This window comes from Carassius carassius, chromosome 14 (assembly GCF_963082965.1).
Source record: "Carassius carassius chromosome 14, fCarCar2.1, whole genome shotgun sequence".
In the NCBI taxonomy this organism is placed as follows: domain Eukaryota; kingdom Metazoa; phylum Chordata; class Actinopteri; order Cypriniformes; family Cyprinidae; genus Carassius; species Carassius carassius.
Window position 1 is genome coordinate 30,440,965 of NC_081768.1, and position 20,989 is coordinate 30,461,953.

Below are 20,989 nucleotides of genomic sequence, written 5' to 3' on the forward strand. Positions count from 1 at the left end.
CTACATATGGAAGGGGTCTCTGAGGCAGGTCCTACCTGAGAGTAGGGATGGAACGGCTGCCAGAAGAGACTGACAGAACGGGTCTGTCAAGGAAAGACAGACCCGTTCTGTCTTCCCTTGACAAGGATGGCATCCCCTATCCAATGGACCAACCTCTGCTTGGAGACAGCCTTCCCTTCTGTTGACCTCCAAAGCAGACCACGAGCTGCTCAGAGCTTCTGAAGCTCTGGGTGTGGTCCACGTATATACGAAGCGCTCTGACGGGAAACAGCAACACCAAGGCCGGATCTGCCTCCTCCAGGGGCAGCGCTTGCAGGTTCACCACCTGGTCTCGGAAGGGAGTGGTGGGAACCTTGGGCACGTATCCCGGCCGGGGTCTCAGGACAACGTGAGAGTAGGCCGGCCCGAACACAAGGCACTCTTCACTTACCGAAAATGCTTGGAGGTGAATCCAGCGGCTTAAAGGGACCCCTCTGAAGCCCTGTCAGGAAAATAGCGAGGTCCCAGGAGGGAATCAGGGGTGTCCTAGGAGGATGTAACCTTCTGGCACCCCTCAGGAACCTAACGATCAGGTCATGTCTCCCCCAGGGACCGGCAGTCCACTGCATCGTGATGGGTTGAAATGGCAGCCACATACACTTTCAGGGTGGAGGGTGACAGCCCATGCTCCAGCCTTTCTTGCAGGAAAGAAAGCACGACTCTGACCGGGCATCTACGGGGTTCTTCTCGGCGAGAAGAACACCAATTTGTGAACAGACTCCACTTCAGAGCATAGGCCTGCCTCGTAGAGGGGGCTCTAGCCTGAGTTATAGTGTCTACCACCACTGGTGGCAGATCACTTAGGTCTGCCGCGTCCCATCCAGAAGCCACACATAGAGGTTCCAAAGATCTGGACGTGGGTGCCAAATGGTGCCAAGCCATGGGGTCCCTCCTCAGGGGGATGTGCCAGGGAGGGGCTATCACGAGGAGCATGAGTTCTGAAAACCAGGTCCGGGTGGGTCAGTAATGCGCAACGCCAATGTGGGTAGTTCCCAGCGACTTGAGCCACGTCTGACTCCAGAGGAGGAGATGGTGGGCGAGTTGAAACATGCGACGTGATTGTAGACCGCCCTGTCGGTTGATGTACGAAACAGCCGCAGTGTTGTCCGTGCGGACCAACATGTGCATGTCTAGCAACAGCGACCGAAACTGCCGTAAGGCTAGATGCACTGCCAGCAACTCCAGACAGTTGATGTGCCAAAGCAGTCGAGGTCCTGTCCAGGACCCTGAAGCTGCCTGCCCGTTGCATGTCGCGCCCCAGCCCGTGTTGGAGGCATCTGTTGTGACAACAGCATGCCGGGACACTTGTTCTAAGGGCACGGCGGCCCGTAGAAAGGCAAGGTCCGACAAGGGGCTGTATAGGCGGCGACACATCGGTGTGATGGTGGCACGATGTGTACCGCGGCGCCATGCCCATCTCGGGACTCGGGAGTGCAACCAGTGCTGAAGTCGCCTCATATGGAGCAACCCCAGGAGCCTCTGAAAGTGTTTCAGTGGTACCACTGTTCTGCCTCTGAAGGAACTCAGGCAGTTCAGCACTGACTGGGCACACTCGCTGGTGAGCCGTGCCGTCATACTCACCGAGTCTAACTCCATACCGAGATAAGAGATTCTCTGCGCAGAGGAGAGCTTGATCTTCTCTCGGTTGACCTGAAGCCCCAACTGACCGAGGTGCCGGAGCACCAAGTCCCTAGGGAACAGAAAGAAACAAAAACTGAGGATTCTCCACCCGGCCCTCCTCCGGGGAAAGGAGTGGCTCTGTCTCCGCCAGCTCCTGAAGAGCAGTCTCCCACATCTCAAAGTTGCCCGTGTCCGGGCCGCTTAGTCGTCTTCCTTGAGGACATCGCAGCCGAAGTGATACGGGGGGCGCCGGTGAGTTTGCAGGATAGCCATGGCATGCAGAGCAGAGGCAGCTTGCCCCGCAGCACTTTAAGCCTTGGCAGCGAGAGCAACCGACAGCTTACAGGCCTTGGGTGAGAGGCACGGACTATTCCTCCCAGTGGTGGTGTTTTGGGGACACAAGTGCACGGCAATCGCACTCTCCTGCTGGGGAATGTCGATGCACCCCTAGCTGCCCCGCCATCGAGGGTAGTGAGGACGGAGGAATGAAATGAGCTGCTTCCGGCCGTAAAAAGGGTCCATCCACGACTACATCACTTCCCCATGCAAATCCGGGAAGAAAGGAACCAGAGCAAAACGCGGTTGTGAGCCACGCTCTACACCGAGAACCAACCGAACAGCCATGAGCACTCAGGGCTGAGCGCTGCATTCACCTCCATCCTGATGCTCACAGCTGCCCGGGCAAGCATGGCTGTCAACTCTGGGTCCAATTCGACAGTGGCGACAACACCCGAGGGGGGCAGCCCCGCCAAATTTTCATCCACAGAAATCAACAGCCCATCCCCGATGCTGCAATCGACATCTGATCCCCGGCGGCAAACTGAATGACCCGTTGGGACTGCCATAAGACAGCCCAGCAAAATCACCCAGCAGCCGCACAGGATAAACTCTGCGGAAGGGGTAAGAGGTCTGTGGGGTGTGGCCCGGCGGAGAAGCTCTCACTGTCACCTTCAGATCTCCCAGAGCACTAGCCGGCAGTCCTCTGCTCGTGGCAGAGAAACCGGAACGGGTAGTGACAGAGGGGTCTGCTACTTTCCCTTTAAGAAAGGAGAGACGCGATCACAGCGTTACCATGGTCACACACGCAGTGCATGCATGAACCATCTACGAACGCGCCTTCAGCGTGCTGAATGCCCAGACACGGAAGACAACAATTGTGGCCGTTATCAGAGAACAGGAAGCGACTGCATCCAGAAGGACGCGGACGAAACGGCGTCTTTAAAAAGACGCGAATCGTCCGTGGTTTGCTCTTTTAGGAAATCTGCTCTCTTAGTTGAAGCACCCAGGGGAATCGCTGAAAGGGACACCACTGTTTGCGCCGTACCGCCAACCAGAACAGATTCCCGACACAGCAGATGAATGGCTATGTGGAGTATAACAGCTTTCATACAACCACTCAGCTCTGAAGCAAAAATCTAATGAGTGGATGCACCTGTCACCCTATTTATACCCGTTGGCACGGGGAGTGGCTCAGGTATGTTAAATCCATTAGCCAATTTTCATTGGCGTTTTCTCTTAAACTCAGAGATGATTGGCCTCCCAAGTGAGACCCCATATGTCGTTCGATATAACTTGTAGTGACCGACAGATAGGGAACTTTAAAAGTACTACAATACCAGGAAGGAAGATCAGATGTTGATGTTTGTCTGCCATTTTAGCTCTGTCTGCACAGTGTGCGTTAATGCGCTAATGACATATTCTGTATGCACGAACAGGGTGCGCAGAGGTATGCAGATACATACGTTGACAGGCAGGTAGGAAAGGTATTTAAAAAGCTCGACCTAGCGTTTTGATTAGACGTACATTTCTTGGACCTATGCCTTTTACAGAATACATAAATACAGATAAATACATTTAAACCACTTAACTTAATGATTGCTATCGGGATGTGAAGAGACTTTCAACCATTATGACAAAAAAATGTTTCTGAAAACAATCACCTATTGCACCTTTAACAATTTCAAAGATAAAGCAAGAAACACGTTGAATTAAAAAAAAACAAATAAGTAAGGTAGCAAATGGAAAATTTTGTGTTTTTAAATTGTATTTGCTATTTTGAAAAATCACTTTTTGCAGTGTATGATTGCTTCATGTTGGTTTGACTCCTTGATGTTATTCCACTCTAGTCCAAAAAAGATTGATTTATTAGAATTCAATACATTTTGAGATTGCTCACAAATTTCTGTATATTAATACAATGATCTATGCTGTGTCCATGATAAATATGCTGTGTGCATGATCAAATTATCATGGACCATTTATATGTGAAATTAAATTATTATTAAATGTAATCCTTTTAATAATAACTAATTTAATAATAATTACATTTTCTTGAAACAGCAACTAATCTCTTTGAATTTCATACATTCTTACATTTTAAATTTAACCTGGAATTCTGCATCCTGTTTGCTTCCTCCTTCAGGTCAAAACAGAATTAGAATTTCAAAGGCATTTTTCACCTGCTGTTTGCTGAAGTGTAATCAGGATATCATTGGCACTAATGTTTAATTATGGCTTTCTCTTCGTCTGTATCTGTCTCTAGGCCACCACGGATCTTTATGGAAACTGCACACTCCGTCATTCGGGCACATCTGCTGCCGCCCCTGAGGCCGCTGGCGTGTTTGCCCTGGCGTTGGAGGCCAAGTATGTACACTTATGTTTTCCAGTGCATAGCTCTGATGAGTAGTGAGCCTCTATCAAAGATTTATGAAACAATAAGGCAGCGTTTCTGGCAGACGGCAGCTGAGATCATAGATTACTGCAGATGAGGGTTGTGTCAGAGTGCAGCACCGCAAGCACAATTCTCATTCGAAAACCTCCCTCATGTATGATTGATACCCTTTAACATGGAAATGGTGCTGATGCCAGAGTCAAAGCTGTGTTCCCGGTGAGAAGAAGCTAAACGATGATGTTACAAATAAACATGCTGCTTCGCGCTCCTTCACTTATAAGTCTTACTACTCCATTTGAATTTAATTTTGCATCTTTATTCCTTAATAAGTAGCTTTTGTTTGTCACATTCAGCCATCCATTCAATCTCCAAACTCCCTGAACAGATGGCCAGTCTATCACAGTCAGAAATTCAGTAAATAAATACCCGGACAGAAAAAGTAGCTGGACCAGCATGATGAATGTGTGAATCTGGGCTGAGACTGTACTCTGCTAGAGGAAAGGAGGGTATCACTGTTCATTTCTGAGACCCTCAGGTGGAACGCCTCATATGCACATACTTTCAGCCGTTGATGAGGAATCAAATTGGCGAGTATGTTGCTGATCACCTCGTCCAAAGAAAATTGAAAGTACCTTTTGATTCAAACCAACAATTACCCCACGTTTCTCTGAATGCCAGGAAACAAATCATATTTGGCTGCATCTGGCTCTTTAGACTCATTAGAAGAGTGTGAAGCTCAAGACCCGATATTTCATGTCAAGAGGATCCATACTGACTGAAATCAAATACAAAGAGCTATGACTAGTGCTGTCAATCGATAAAAAAATAAAATAAAAAATAAAAAACTTGTGTATTTAAGTTTTTTAACCCATTTATTTTATTGAATTAATTTCACATTAAATCCCAAAATTAATGTAGATGTAACACAAAGACAGTATGTTTTTAATATTTGTTTAATGGCATATTTTTTTATCAGGTGAGTATCAGTGCTACTGATGAATTTTTACTAATATTTAACCATTGACTATAGCATTCAACATTACAGTATAATTGAGAGCTATCAGTTTTAACAGATTAGACTTTAAAAAAGAACAATCTTCACATAATCCCATTATATTAAATGTCATATTTATCTGTGCCCTACAGCAGTTAGGAAATATACAGAAATGGAATAAAGTTATCATGCACTACATTCTAAATGAAATATAGATGAATCTCTAAATTTACACAAAAAAAATATAGCAGCTGGTTATTAGATTATTTGGCTTCTATTATTTTAAGAGCTGCCACTGCTCAACGTTACGCAGGTTTGACTCGCACCTGACACTGAGGCAACATCTCTCTCGTTTGATGTGCTCTTAAAGATGTTCGGAATCTAAATAAGTGCAATTCTTATCAAGAAAAAAAAAAAAAACAAGCAGCTGTTGTAAGTAGGGTGGCAAATTCTAGCTACACCTCTGTGTTAACTGCATATTTTTTTTTTATGCTGTTAAATTAGAAAAATGTATCTCCTGTATTAATGCTTTAATTTTTACATCACTAACTATGACTATTTCTTTTAAAGTGGTCATATTTTATCTTACTATTACTTTATTATAAAATGTACCACATAAACACACACCAACATTAGCAACTTGTTGTAAATAGTCTTCCCATGTGGTTTCTTAACAAGTCTATGTAGGGATGCGGTTTTCTGAATCCGGGAGTAGTGCATTAATTGGAAAAATTCTCCAACTTTTATTGATTTTAAATACAAGCATGACAGAAAATGCAAGTCACAGAACTTTCCCTACACACTATCCATTATATTATCAGTTTTATAAATTCATATAAGTTTGAACCTGAAATATTGATGGAAAAGTCCCTGTACATGTTATGCATCACTACCAAATCAGAACTCCTAATGTATTACCATTTTCAACTTAAAGTGACCACAAGATCAAACAAAAGAAAACGTCTCAGGTTATGAATGTAACCATGGTTCCCTAAGTAGGGAACGAGACACTGCATCCTCTAGGGGTCGCTATGGGGAACAATTCGCCGTGACCCGTGTCTGAAGCATATATTGAAAAAAACACCAATTTGTTGGTGTCACTTCTTCGTCTGAAGCTTACGTCCGAAGCATGGCAGGGAGCTAGAGGACACAGTGTCTCGTTCCCTACTCAGGGAACCATGGTTACATTCGTAACCTGAGACGTTCCCTTTCAAGGGAACTTCGAACTGCGTCCTCTAGGGGTCGCTATGGGGAACAGTATACCCACGCCGCCATGCTGAGGGGAGTCCAGGCCAGAATCATGGCAAGCACTAAGTACCAACTCTACCATTTCCATGAGAGTTGCCCCTGGGACGTTTAGACGGCTGTCTGTGACAGTACCCCTTACGGCCAAAGGCCTAAGCTACATACCCAACTTCGGCCCAGGGTAGAGCTGAAGGCTTGGAATCGGGAAAGATTCCTTTAAAGGGATACGGCTAAGAACCTAGCATTTTATACCTAGTCTTGCCTGTCACACAGGGGCTACTGCTAGCTTTTGCATAAGCTTGCTGAAAGAGCTGTCTCAACAGTTCTCTAGTAGCAACACCCTGTCGAGATAGGTATCCGAGGATACATGGGTGGAGTGGCGCCCAAGATGAACGGGGCTTTAACCGACTCAAGAAAGGGCACGAAGCAACCGCGCAAAGCCCTCACCATATAGGATTTTAGAAAGAACGCAGAATACTAGTGTGCGAACCATAGTGTGGATTTCAGAAAGTGTGCAAAGGAGGGGCTCTCATAGCACTCCAATAGAGCAGCTCGTAGATGGAATAGTGTATCTCAAAACAGTATGTTTGAGAGTCATCAACTCGATCTATGGAAACAATACTTCAGTCTCATATGAGAGGAGAACTCTGAGTTCAGAGTAGCACACTCATAGACGACCCTTCTTTGAAAAAGTGGAGCGCTGCTAAACTACCACGAGAATCACCCAAAAGCCCCTCATGTTGAGGGAAGCGATGCTTGAGGTGTATAAACAAATACACACTGGCTGAATGAAGACCAAGGATCCAAGGTCTAATCATCTCAAGAAAGGGAACGAAGCGTAACCCTTACCGTACAGGATTTCCGAAAGTGTTCACGTGCACACTTACCACCATGTGGTTTTGAGAAAGTACACAAAGCTTAGCGTGTGTACTTAAAGGTTCCTAAGCATCGCAGAGGCACTGAATCAAACAGGAGAGGTAAGCTCAAATTTTACAACTCTCAGACGAGGGGAGCATCACCTGAGGCAGCATACACAAGACTTCTGTAACTGCCACCTCCACTTCCCGCTAGATGCGACAGCACCACTAAGCGGCCAGGAGACCCCTCAGGGTGACCTGGCCAGACATCCATGAATTCCCTGCAGTGCTGTGCCAGGCCTGATGATTAAGGGGGCTCCCTCAGAAACCTGTGATCTCAGCCACCTAATACCAGAACATGAAGTCAGATGGCTGGTGCTGGCGAGTGTTTAGTAAACACTGTAATTGAGCACTGAAAAGGAAACTCACAGAGTTTATAGTAGACACATAACCACCAGAAATTTAATACACATAAGTATATACAGAGAGGGTTACATTTAGTCACCGACCCTCCTGCGCTGGAGCCCCACTCAAGGGGCGCCTCCTTTTAGTCTGGACCATCAGTAGGGTGGTTGCTATGTACATAGAACCATAAAAAACATTATAGGTCCAGCATAGGAGACTGTTATGCGAGAGGTTTCCACCTAACCTTGATCAGGTGGAGAGCTGGTGGTTACAGGGGAATTAGGAAGGGGAGGATAAAAGCAGAAGTTAAAAATCCCCAAAGGGAATGAGTAGATACCTCGGTATCACTTTGATTCGGACAAGAAAGCTGCCTCGTCTAGATCACATCCCTTAGGTTCTGCTTACCTCCTCGTGACCCACGATTTCTCTAACCCCCTGCCTGCAGGTGAGGAAGGAGCGCGAGTTGTGACACTAGCCTTCTGTGCCTGTCTTTGATCCTCAGATCGAGACAGGCCAGGATCCCATGTTGTTTGGGCTCAGACCTGGACCTTCGTGGAACAAAGGATCTGAAAGCATAATAATCGCCTTCGTCTTCCTGAACTTCTCAATCGCCGTCTCAATGGAAATACCGAAAAGTTCAGAAGACGAAACCTGAGCATCGAGAAGAAAGCCTTTTCCTTAATCAGAAAAAAGGCCCCTGCCTCTATCCAGGTCTCTTAGCACATCAGTCTGATATGCTTGAAGCACCAGTATCATGTGTAATAAAGCCACAGCCTGACCTGCTACTGCATATGCATTGCCATTTAAGCGAGATGATTTTCTGAAGGGATTTAGATGGCAAGGAGGGAGATTAAGAGAGGATGTTTGCCCTGCAGGAAGAAATTTTTTAGCTCTTTCTATCCCCTCATAGCCATTTTCCCGAGAAAACATCCGCCGCCATTACGAGCGCGAAAGGGAAAGTCTCTCTTTACAAAGATTGTGTGTGTCATCGGGTGTCAAATAACGCTGACACGGATGCACACATTGTCTAAACGCTTGCTAGTTGTCGCCATGATAAACAGAGAAAGATCGCTCTTACCGGTTCTTTCAGATGCACGCTTCAAACAGAACAGTCAGTGAAGACGAATAAGAGAATGACGTGTTCTCCCAGTGCTTGTTTATAGTCGCGCCAGTAGTGACGTCAGAGGCTGTCGCCGGCCAACAAGTTGGGTTTTTTTCAATGTATGCTTCAGACACGGGTTACGACGAGGTGTTCCCCATAGCGACCCCTAGAGGATGCAGTTTGAAGTTCCCTTCAAAGGGAACAGACTTTTGAACTCGAGGCAAAATGTCAGAAAAGGTCAATCCTAATTAATAATAGTAATAATAATTCTTTGCAATCTATAGTGCACTTCTGGTACTCAAAGCGATTAAAATTAGATACAAGCCCTAAATGAGCAACACAGAATGAGATTAGGAACAATTTACAAGTACAAATGAAGGACAGTCACACAGTCAGAAGAGCATGGTCTCGAGGTGGAGGAACAGACAGTGTTTTCAGCAGCAACTGTGTTCATTACACTTGATTGTGAAAGCTTTTTAAGGAGTGACTGATGGTGAAAAGGCTGTTTTGGCAAATCATTTTTTGCCTCCGTTCACACATTTCAATAGGATGTTATGGTGTCAGGACCAGTGTTAATAACTGTTGAAACGGCCTTCCCTGTGTAAAGTCGTTCTGTTTGCTCAGTACTAAATAATGATGTAGGTTGCGAGAGAGCAGGTCTCTTTGTACAGCCAAATGTAAATACACAGAGTAAATGGCAGCTTATTTGCATGTGTTTGTATATTTCAACAGTACTCAGAGGAGCATAGTGCAGTATGGCTCAGGGCCAAAAATTCAGCCCTGGCATTTTCTGTCTAAGCGGCCCAAAATGATCAGAACCGACTGCCGTTTTTTTTTTGTGGTTTTTTTATCCCAAAGAGAAGACAGAATGAAAGAGTAAATGAACAAGATTAGCAGCCATTTGAAATTAGGGGCTACCAATGCATTTTAATCACAATCCAAACAAAGATACACGAGTAGTTACTTTTTATTAAAATTATATTGTATCCTTTCAAAAAACAATACAACCCAATGGGCAGCTGTCCCTGCATGATTGCCAGATTACCAGTCCAGTCCTGGTATGGCTGGGAGTTTAAAGTACACTGTAAGTACACAGTTCCATAGCAACAAAATATTAATTTACCACACAGAAATCACTTAACCCCACAACTAGATGAGAACTGCAACAATAACTTTGTTTTAATTGTCTTGATTTAACTTGAGACTTCTGAGCTTCTGTCCATCTATCAGAGTTCACCATAAAAGCAATACTGAAGACCTCCAAGCCATTTTCTTACAATCGTTAAAGGGTCCAGTATTCCAGAGAGTGTATTAATAAATTATAAACCTCATATATGAGTTTAGTCTTACTGTCTTATCTCTAGGATTGATGGTCACAGTATATAATCAGCATCCACTTCCCCTAGTGCTCTTTGCAAATTGCTCATCATCTTGAGCTGAGCGCTCATGAGAAATCATATGGAACTGTAAGGGTTTTGTTCTTGCATTGCTATGTGCTCTTTGCAGGAAGCCATTCTCTCAATAGAGCACATTTTATATTGAATGGATATGATAACTATTAAGATTGGGAGCTTGAAGGAGGCTTGAATGATTCAAGTTTATGACAAACAGCAATCATGCTAGTGGTTTTCTTTCCTAGGCTTGACTTTACTTCCTTCATTGTGTTTGTCTGCAGTCCGAACCTGACATGGAGGGACCTGCAGCACCTGACGGTCCTCACCTCTAAGAGGAACAAGCTGCATGATGAGGTGCACCAGTGGAGGAGGAACGGTGTGGGCCTGGAGTTCAACCATCTGTTCGGGTACGGTGTGCTGGATGCCGGAGGAATGGTCAAACTGGCCCGGGAGTGGAAATCTGTCCCGGAACGATTCCATTGTGTGGCTGGATCCATGCAGGAGATACAGTGAGTGCAGAAAACACATCAGAAATACAACCCCTGCAGCTGCACAGTAAGCTGCTACAATCATTTCACTGCAGCAGTCTGACAGTTATATTTCCATATAAACATGATGTTGGAGACAAATGTGGAGCGTGGCCACCGCAACTTCCAGTGCAGTGCAGTGTATAGAAATTGTAGGAATATTAAGCACAAAATTAAATCTTGAGGAAGTTTTACAAAACAGGCCAAAGCAATATGATCCACATTTATTTATATTAAAGGTGGATCACCCTAAAGGTTCTCAAACTAATAAAAGTGTATGCTTTAAATATAATATGCTTAAATGTTAAGTTTACTTTGGCTAATGATGTATACAATGTATTTATTATACAACAGTTACATCAGATGAGGAGGTTTTTTTTTTTTTTTTTTTAGCAGAAACACAAATGCACTTGGCAAGGTAATTGTGACTTCAACTGAAAAGAAAAACCATGGCAAGGTCACAAAGTCAGAGCAAGTAATTAGGTTGGCTTCTTCTACATCTTTAACTCTACAAACTCCAAACTCAGCACAGCTCTTCAGACTGATTGAACCTAGTTGCTATATCTTTTCTAACTGGCCTAAATCACGGTTTTCATAAAACTGAAGATTAAAAATCTATCTATCTATCTATCTATCTATCTATCTATCTATCTATCTATCTATCTATCTATCTATCTATCTATCTATCTATCTATCTATCTATCTATCTATCTATCTATCTATCTATCTATCTATCTATCTATCACTTTCAGACTGAAACCATCAAACTTAAAACTTTTTAAACTTCTTAAAATGTTAAGCTTTATTCAACTTTTTCAAACTTTCTGGTCCGTTTTTCGCAGGTTAACTTAAAGACTGGCTTAACTGACTTTTTTTCCAGTTATTAAGTTGGCATGGGAAAATGCTTAAATGCTACTTAATGCTACTTTTTTCTTACTAAAAATGTTGACTATAACTTCCCCTACAGCTTTAATTCTACAAACTCAGCCCAGCTCTTCAGACTGATATGAAACTACAGTAGTTGATATATCTATGTATATGTAATTACATCCAGGTATTTATTTATTTATTATATAAGCACAATGTGCATTGTAACAAATGATTAATTTAAATGTAAGTACAAAGTAGTTAAGGCCGCTTAATATAAAGTGGGACCATATTTGACATGCTGGTGAAAAAAAAAAAATAATAATCTTGATTTGTTGCACCGTGATTGATTGCTCCCGGTGTGAATGGCTCCATAGGGATCTGTAGTTTTGATGCAAGAACGTATTTGCATTGTACATTCATATAACTAAACCATGCTCAATGTGAAAGGCCCCGGAGTGCCTAAAACACAAGCTACAGCCATCATACACACATGATGCATATCAAAACAGAGTGGGGGGGGGCATTAATACAGCTTTGATTTCAGAATTCACACTGGTGTTAAATGTTATTTTCTCTCTGTTTTACTATGCATTACCTGTGCGTGACTGTGGTGTTATCCAGCCGCTCTGACCCCCTCTATGCTCCGTGTGAAGGCATATTGCATGTGTCGCCCTCCTGACTCTCCACACTCACTCTGCTGCTCTCACCCGCTCGTTCTCACATCTGCTATAATTAGTGCTCTCCCACTCACTTCTGGGCACTGCATGCTATGGCAACAGCTGCAGTTATGCCGAGTGTGTGTGTGTGTGTGTGTGTGTGTACTTGTTTGTGTAGGTGTCCTTGTCAGAACCTCCATTGTCAGTGTCATACCTCACACAGGGTTGGTGGGAGTTCTGGCGAGGCACAATTCAAGAACAGCAATTAGGCAGCGGCGCAGGAGAGATGTGAGTGAAGTATAATGAGTGTGAGCTGTGAGATGAGACTCCTATCCACACGGAATAATGAATGCCTCCACACACACATGAAACTAACTGCAGAACACACCACAAGTGTCCCTGTCGTCAGGATAAATCAGGGTTTAATTGATTTCACAGGAGTTCCCTGAATCTGTGATTGTCAGAGCCATTACAGGATTCAGCCTGCCTTTTTCAAAAACATACTCTTTATAGCATGGGATCAGTAAGATTTGTCATGTTTTCATTTTTTATTTTATTTTTTAATGAAGTTTCTTATGCTCACCAAGACTGTATTTATTTGATCAAATATATTATTTGTGAATATTATTTCAATTTGAAATAATAGTATTTTAATATACTTTAAAATATAATTTGTTCTTGTAAAGCAAAGCTGAATTTTCTCCAGTCTTCAGTGTCACACAATCATTCTGATATCATTCTAATATACTGATTTATAATCAATTTTAGAAAATTTAGAAACTGTTGAGTTTATTCAAAATAGATCTTGTCACAATATGCACTACCATTAGAAAGTTTGGGGTCAGTAAATTTTATTTTGTTTTTTTAAAGTAATAAGTACTTTTATTCAGCAAGGATGAATTAAATGGATAAAAAGGGATAGTAAAAACGTATTTATTCTTCTTTATTTCTAACTCCTTATTCAAAGAATCCTGAAACTAGTATCACAGTTTCTAAAAAAAATATGAAGCAGTACAAAAGTTTCCAGCACTAATAATAAATCAGCATATTATTTCTGAAGATCATGTGACACTGAAGACTGGAGTAAGTAATGATGCTCAAAATACAGCTGCACATCACAGAAATAAATGACAGTTTAAAGTATATATAAAGTATATAAAATATATATATAAAATTGCTTGTTTTATTCTTGTTATTATTTTTCTTCAGAATTACTATATTTTATGTAAAGCACTTTGAATTACCATTGAGTACGAAATGTGCTATATAAATAAACTTGACTTGCCTTGCCTAAAATTAACTAATTGAGACAATTTCACAGTATTATTATTATTATTTTTGTTTTTTTATGTTTTTGATCAAATAAATACAGCCTTGATGAGTATAAGAGACTCCATTAAATAAAAGTCTTACTGATCCCAAACCTGTGAACAGCACTGTACCTTTCAGAACTTTTAGAGATATGCTTTGGTCAATCTCAAGCACTTCTTAAATCATTTTAGATAGAAATGAACTGTTGTTTGTGGGGATCTTGCTGACTCCAGTAGTTGTCACAGAGCTCATACAAAGCTATACAAAAAAAAAACAAGCTATTCACAGGTGGCAAATGACACCCAGTGGCCCACCTTTTGTTCTGAGCCCTAATTAAAATGTTATCCTCCTTATTTGCTATCAATAACTGCATTTATGAATTTCAGTCCCACAGTGTCAACGCTCTCTTTTCTTTATAACTCTCGTTTATTGTGAGAAGCTCATTCAGAGAAAAAAATTAGATAAACACAGAACTGTGATTAAAAAATAATAATAATCTCACAATTCCTAGTTTGCATTTCGCAAATCTGTTCCTGCACTTCATGGTTGCCACCACAAAATAAAATACACATTTATAATAAGTTATAATACTTTTTATTTCAAAATGTAGAATATTCTTTGAATTGCAAGAAAAACATTTTGCCTTAAACCTGGTAGGCCAACGGATCATACGTTTTGTTCAACATTTCACATGGCTCTTTTAATAACCGTTTTTCTCATCACATCCACACCCTTGTGTGGCCTTTTGGATATCTCTATCAACTAGTTTCCTGGGAAACACTAGCCTCTCAAAGACTGACACGTACACAAACACACCCACTAATCTGAGCTCATAATGGGCCAGGCTGAGAGACCTGCCTCTGATAATGCCATTACATCCACTTTCCACTCGCTCGCTCCAGTCCTGCGCCGTTATCATCGCAGCACCACAAAACAGGCAGTCAGCAGCAGACAACAAAGCTGTCTTACAGAGGGGAAAAAATCCATCATCTGCTCAAAGCAATTATTGGCAGCAGGATGGTGCACCATTGAAAATAGAGGAACATATAATTAATTTTTTTTCCATATTTGGCCCAGTTTTGCTGCTTGTTTTGAAATGGCAGCAGCTCAGAATGGCAGAAGTGTAGGGTTGTTTCTGATATTAAAACGCAAGCTTTGCATTGAGCTCCAGCTTTTGCAAACATGCTCATTTTGTTAATTATTTCATTTGCCATTTCTGTAGCTGTAGTGAAACACATTTGTCTAAGCCTGACGCCTGTACATTGTGGCCAGAGTGCTCTTCATATTCATACCAGTTTATTATGTGGCTGAATTAATATGAACTCTGTAAATGTCACCGGAAACAGATTCATCTCTCATCTAATCCTCGAGCTCACATAGATTTTTTTTCTGCACTTTCTGCACTGATTTAAGTCTGCAGAAAGGTTATTAATTGACACCATATCCTTCTTAAACATTGTGAAAAAGAAGTATGCAGTAGCATCCTTATAAAAAGAGTATATACTACGGAAATAATATTTAAATGTGAACTGCATGTTATTTACAAAAAAAGAAAAAAAATATTTTAGTTTAAATTGATATTAAAGGGGTCATATGATGCGATTTTATTTTGCAATGCACTGCTAAATGTACTGATGAGCATTTATGATAAATTTAAATATATTTAAATACATGACAAGTGTCAATAGAAATTACATTACATATATGAATATTTACAGCTTAATTGCCCATTTGTGAATAGGTTAGCTTAGGTTAGGTCTTTATTGTCATTGCATGCTATTGCATATTGCATATTAATTTTAAATGATATATCAAATAAGTGTACTTTAAAACAGGATAAAAAAATAAATATTTAATACTTAAACTTTGAAGTAAATCTTTAATTTGACATTATTACAAACTGCACACAAGTGTGTTAAGAAACATTAAGTACACTTAAGTGGCCTTTTATTTAATATTATCTGCAACTACAGCATTATAAAATGTAATTTTAACTTTTAAGCACTCTTAACATTCAGTAAACATACTTCTGTCTCACAAGGGAATGCATCTTTCTTGTGTTATTTTAAACAGTCTTTTTAAAATATCTGTCTTTGCATTGTTTTATGGTAAACTGAATGCTCTGCAACATATTTCAGCTCATTGTCAAATCCTCCTTATTTCTGTATATAACAAACCAATTCCCAATGGATACAAACAAGTCCTATCCCACATTTTTACTCATTCAGTATCCATTTACACTCTGAAATATGTCCGTTTCTCATTTCACTGAGTGCTGAGAGTGCTGCACTCTTACTGATAGCTGAAAGCATCAAATCAAACTAGATCTTTTTTATATATAAAATGCATAACATAAGTATTGAAATGGAGATGTTTCTGAATGATTGTCATCTGTTATCTGTATATGTGACCATGGTCCACAAAACTAGGTATACTGTTCAGTTTTTTTTTTTTTTAATTGAGATTCATACATCTTCTGGACACTGAATAAATAATATATGTTCTTAAATACTTAAATAAACAACTATGGTTTGTTAGGATAGGGCAATATTTGGCCGAGATACAACTATTTCAAAATCTGGAATATGAGGTTGCAAAAATTCTAAATTTTGATAAAATTGCCTTTAAAGTTGTCCAAATGAAGTCCTTAGCCATGCATATTACTAATCAAAAATGAAGTTTTGATATATTTACGGTGGTACATTTTCAAAATATATATGCATGGAACATGATCTTTACTTTATATCCTGATGATTTTTGGCATAAAAGAAAAATAATAAATTTTGACCCATAAAACATGTTGTTGGCTATTGCTTCAAATATACATGTGCTAATTATGGCTGCTTTTGTGCTCCAGGGTCAAATATGTGTAAGTTAGACAGGTTACAGCTTACACAGCTTTTTTTTCAGCAGTATTACATGCAAGTTTTATAATATCTCACTCTCTTTTTTTGTGCAGCAAAATACAGTCGGACAGCAAGCTGGTGCTGAGAATCACGACCGATGCATGCCAGGGCAAAGAAAACTTTGTGCGCTATCTGGAGCATGTGCAGGCCGTCATCACCGTCAATGCCAGCCGTCGCGGAGACATCAACATCAACATGACTTCACCGATGGGGACCAAGTCCATCCTGCTGAGCCGTCGACCCCGGGACGATGACGCCAAGGTGGGCTTCGACAAGTGGCCCTTCATGACCACCCACACGTGGGGCGAGGACCCTCGAGGAGCCTGGTTGCTGGAGGTGGGTTTCCAGGGTGAAGACATGCAGAACGGTGTGCTGAAGGAGTGGACCCTAATGCTGCACGGAACACAAAGTGCCCCTTACATAGACCAAGTGGTGCGGGACTACCAGTCCAAACTGGCCATGTCCAAAAAAGAAGAGCTTGAGGAGGAATTAGATGAAGCTGTGGAGAGAAGCCTGAAAAGCCTTTTAAGTAAAAGTAACTAGCCATGTGCATGAAAATATCCTCTCTGTATTAGCGTATCCTAGCCCATTCTCTCTCAGCTTTCTATTTTTTCTTGTGATTATTTGATGAATGTCTGACATGAGTCTATCCTATTAAAGTGTATTCTCTGAATGATACAGCGGCAGCGAAAACCATTTTGACACTTGAGACGTGCTTGGAAACATTTGAACATGATTGTGCCAAATATCAAAGCAAGTGGCATTTTCATTAATGAAAAATAGCACAAGCACACTGTATAATCAAACACTTTACAGAAAGACTTTTGTCAGGTTTAAATACAGTTCATGTACTAAAAAGTCATCTGGACAACAGTGAAGTCATTGCAGAAGTACCTCAGAGAGTTAGTTCTGAGGACACCTCTAGCATCATTTGTATATATGTAGTTTTTAAATGCAGTGACATTCAGACTATAATTTGTGACTTGAGTGTCCAAATGCTTTTTTTTGCACCGCTGCATGTCCCAGTGAGAATATATTGCATCTTAATTTTGATGTTCCTTTTTTACACTTTACAGAAATGTACATAAACCAAATATATCAATACTTTACTATGCTCTTGCTTTTCCTGCTGTCCCCCACCTCTGCTGTACAGTTTGTGATGTTATATCATTTTGTGTGATTCTCTTTTAAAGTTTAGTATCTTGCAAACAGAGCAGTGATATTTCTTTGTTTGTTTGTTTTTAAATTTTTTTGTGAGAAGAAGATTTGTTTTATTTTTATTTTATGAAGAGATGAAATGTACATCATTCTACTGCTTATGGCCAAAGCATATTTCATAGCATTGTCTATATATAATAAATATATTTAGCTGTTTGTTAAAGCACCTGAGTGATTAAGACAGTAATTTCCCAGCGGGTTGGGTGATGTGGGTGTAGTAAGTTCGTGAGAGGAAAGGAAGAGGACGAAGGGGTCGGATGGACTGCTGACGAATTTATTAACTCAAAATAATCTTTATAAACACCAATGGTGACTTTTACTCTGACATCAACACAGACACGATCGCACGACACTTCCGGGTTACTCGTTCCGGTTCCATTTCCGGTTTGCGTCAGCAGTCTCTCTCGACTGCTTCTGTCTCTCCTGGCGTTTTATACTCTCTCCACGCCAATTACTGAAGCAAGAGACAGGTGTTGATTGTTTTTGCCCAAACCACTCACTTACTGCTCGTCTCCTGATTCCCCCCCACCCCCCATTTCTGGAGAGAGAAGTTGGCCACCACCATCTGAACACCCGGCCTGTGGATCACTTTGAACTTAAAAGGCTGTGGAGCCAGATACCAACGAGTGATCCGTGCATTGGTATCCTTCATGCGGTGGAGCCACTGCAGCAGAGCGTGGTCTGAACAGAAGGTGAATTCCCGTCCCATGAGATAATAGCGGAGGATGAGGACGGCCCATCTGATGGCAAGGCACTCTTTCTCTATGGTGCTGTACTTACGAGAGCTTCCGGCTAATGTACAGCACCGGCCCTTCCTCCCGCTCTATCTCCTGTGACAGGACTGCACCCAGCCCCCTGTCCGACGTGTCCGTTTGCAACAGAAAAGGGAGAGAAAAATCAGGAGAGTGTAACAACGGCCCGCCAAACAGGGCAGCCTTTACCTGGGTAAAGGCCTGCTGACACGGCGCCGTCCACTGGACCATATCTGGCACCTCCTTTTTAGTAAGGTCAGTCAAAGGACTGGTGAGGTCCGAATAATTAGGAATAAACTGTCTATAATATCCCGCCAGCCCCAAGAACTGCCTTACCTCCTTTTTGGTCTTGGGATGTGGGCAGGTCGCAATAGCGGCTGTCTTGTCAATTTGTCCATGCCCTCAGTGGAAGCCCAGATACCTTACTTCCACATGCCCAATCGCACACTTCTTTGGGTTGGCCGTGAGTCCCGCCCCCCTCAGCGATCTCAGGACAGCCCTCAGATGCTGCATGTGCCGCTGCCAGTCATTACTAAATATAATGATATGATCCAGGTAGGCAGCCGCATATGTACCATGGGGCTGCAGAATCTTATCCATGAGGCGCTGAAAGGTAGCCGGTGCCCCGAACAACCCAAAAGGAAGGATATCAAACTGGTGTAATCCAAATGGCGTTGTGAAAGCTGTCTTTTCTTTGGATAATTGAGACAAGGGGATCTGCCAATAACCCTTTGTTAAGTCCAATGTCGAATAAAAACTAGGCGTGCCTAGCCGATCAAGCAACTCGTCAACCCGTGGCATTGGATACGCGGCGAATTTCGACACAGCATTCACCTTGCGACCTTGCGGTAATCCACACAGAACCGGACTGAGCCGTCCGTTTTCTGAACTAAAACTATCGGGCTCGTCCAGTTACTATTGGATTCTTCTATTACCCCCATGTCAAGCATTGCACCTAATTCAGCCTGAACTACCTTTTTCTTGTGCTTAAGTAAGCGATACGGCTGGCTGCGAACTACCACGTCCGGCTGTGTCTCGATATGGTGCTGAATCAGGTTAGTATGGCCCGGTAGGGGCAAAGGCCCCAGACGTCGGCAAACTCTGAAGCCTGTAATTTCGTTAGATCAGTGAGTTGGGACGGCGAGAGGTGGTCTCCCCTGGGGCCATGGCGAGGGATTGTGGTTTGACATTCGCCTCAGGCCAGAGATCATCCTCCCCGCCAATCACGGTTGCTTACATCACTGATTCTGCCTCATTCCATTTTTTAAGGAGGTTGAGGTGATAGATCTGACGTGCCCCATTCCTATCGGACCGTATTACCTCCTTTAACACATAAACAGGTACATTTATTGTAAATAAATAAAAAAGGGCAACACTTTAGGTGTCATTTGTTAACATTAGTTCATGTATTAACTGACATGAACAAACACATACTAATTTAGTTAATGTATTACATTATTTATTAAGCTCTGTTAATATTAGTTAATAAAAAATACAGTTGTTCATTGTTAGTTCATGTTATTTCATAGTGCATTAACTAATATTAACAAACACAAATTGATTATTTTTAATAATGCATTAGTAAATGCTGAAATTAACATTGACATTAACACAATTCACTGGAGCAAGGTAATGGGGAGACGTAAAATAAATTTCAGCATTCTTTAATAATAATACAAAAATAAGAACAACTTCAGGAGCATAGAAGAACAGATAAGGAATTACATTTAACAGCAGACGAAGAAACTATGAACAGAATATTCCTTAAATAAACTCAAACAGGGAAAAATGAGACACACCTGGAATCAAATACAACATTCAGGAAACAGGAATAGGAAGACCAAATATGGGCATAGGAAAACACAAGGGAAAACTAAATCAAAACACACAGAACAGTCCTTGGGTATGACATAGCTAGGATTAATAAATGCTGTAGAAATATTGTTAATTCGTAGATCATGTTAACTAATGTCATTAATTAACCTTTACAGGGGATCTGTATCTGGGGCTCTAGTTGTCTCCGCTGTCTTTCAGGGCTGTAGAGGTCCTTTCTAGCTGCCGATCCACCATCTGGTCTGGATACATACTGGATCCGGGTCACTGCAGTGACCCTCTGATCTGGATACAGACTGGATCTGGTGGCTACGGTGACCTCGGAATAAGAGAGAAACAGACTAATATTAGCGTAGATGCCATTCTTCTAATGATGTAGCAAGTACATTGGGTGTTATGGGAAGTGTTCCCGGTTCACCTAATTAATGCAGCCTAAAAATCATTTAACAGATTTGAACATTAGAAATGTGTTAGTGTGTTATGTGTAAGCCAGGTTAAATAGATGGGTCTTTAATCTATATTTAAACTGAGAGAGTGTGTCTGCCTCCCGAACAATGTAAGTTAGGTTATTCCAGAGTTTGGGCGTTAA

General features: G+C 41.8%; 1 protein-coding gene across 1 annotated transcript in view; it reads left to right on the forward strand.

The window, feature by feature from the left end:
* Positions 1 to 17,981, forward strand: part of LOC132157486 (neuroendocrine convertase 2-like) — a 66,756-nt gene extending 48,775 nt beyond the window's left edge. The window contains exons 10-12 of the mRNA XM_059566846.1: positions 4,202 to 4,302; positions 10,609 to 10,836; positions 16,651 to 17,981. Of these exons, the coding sequence (XP_059422829.1) occupies positions 4,202 to 4,302; positions 10,609 to 10,836; positions 16,651 to 17,140 (819 nt within the window). The 3' untranslated portion in view covers positions 17,141 to 17,981. The remainder of the gene's footprint in view (positions 1 to 4,201; positions 4,303 to 10,608; positions 10,837 to 16,650) is intronic.
* Positions 17,982 to 20,989: the final 3,008 nt, after the last annotated feature.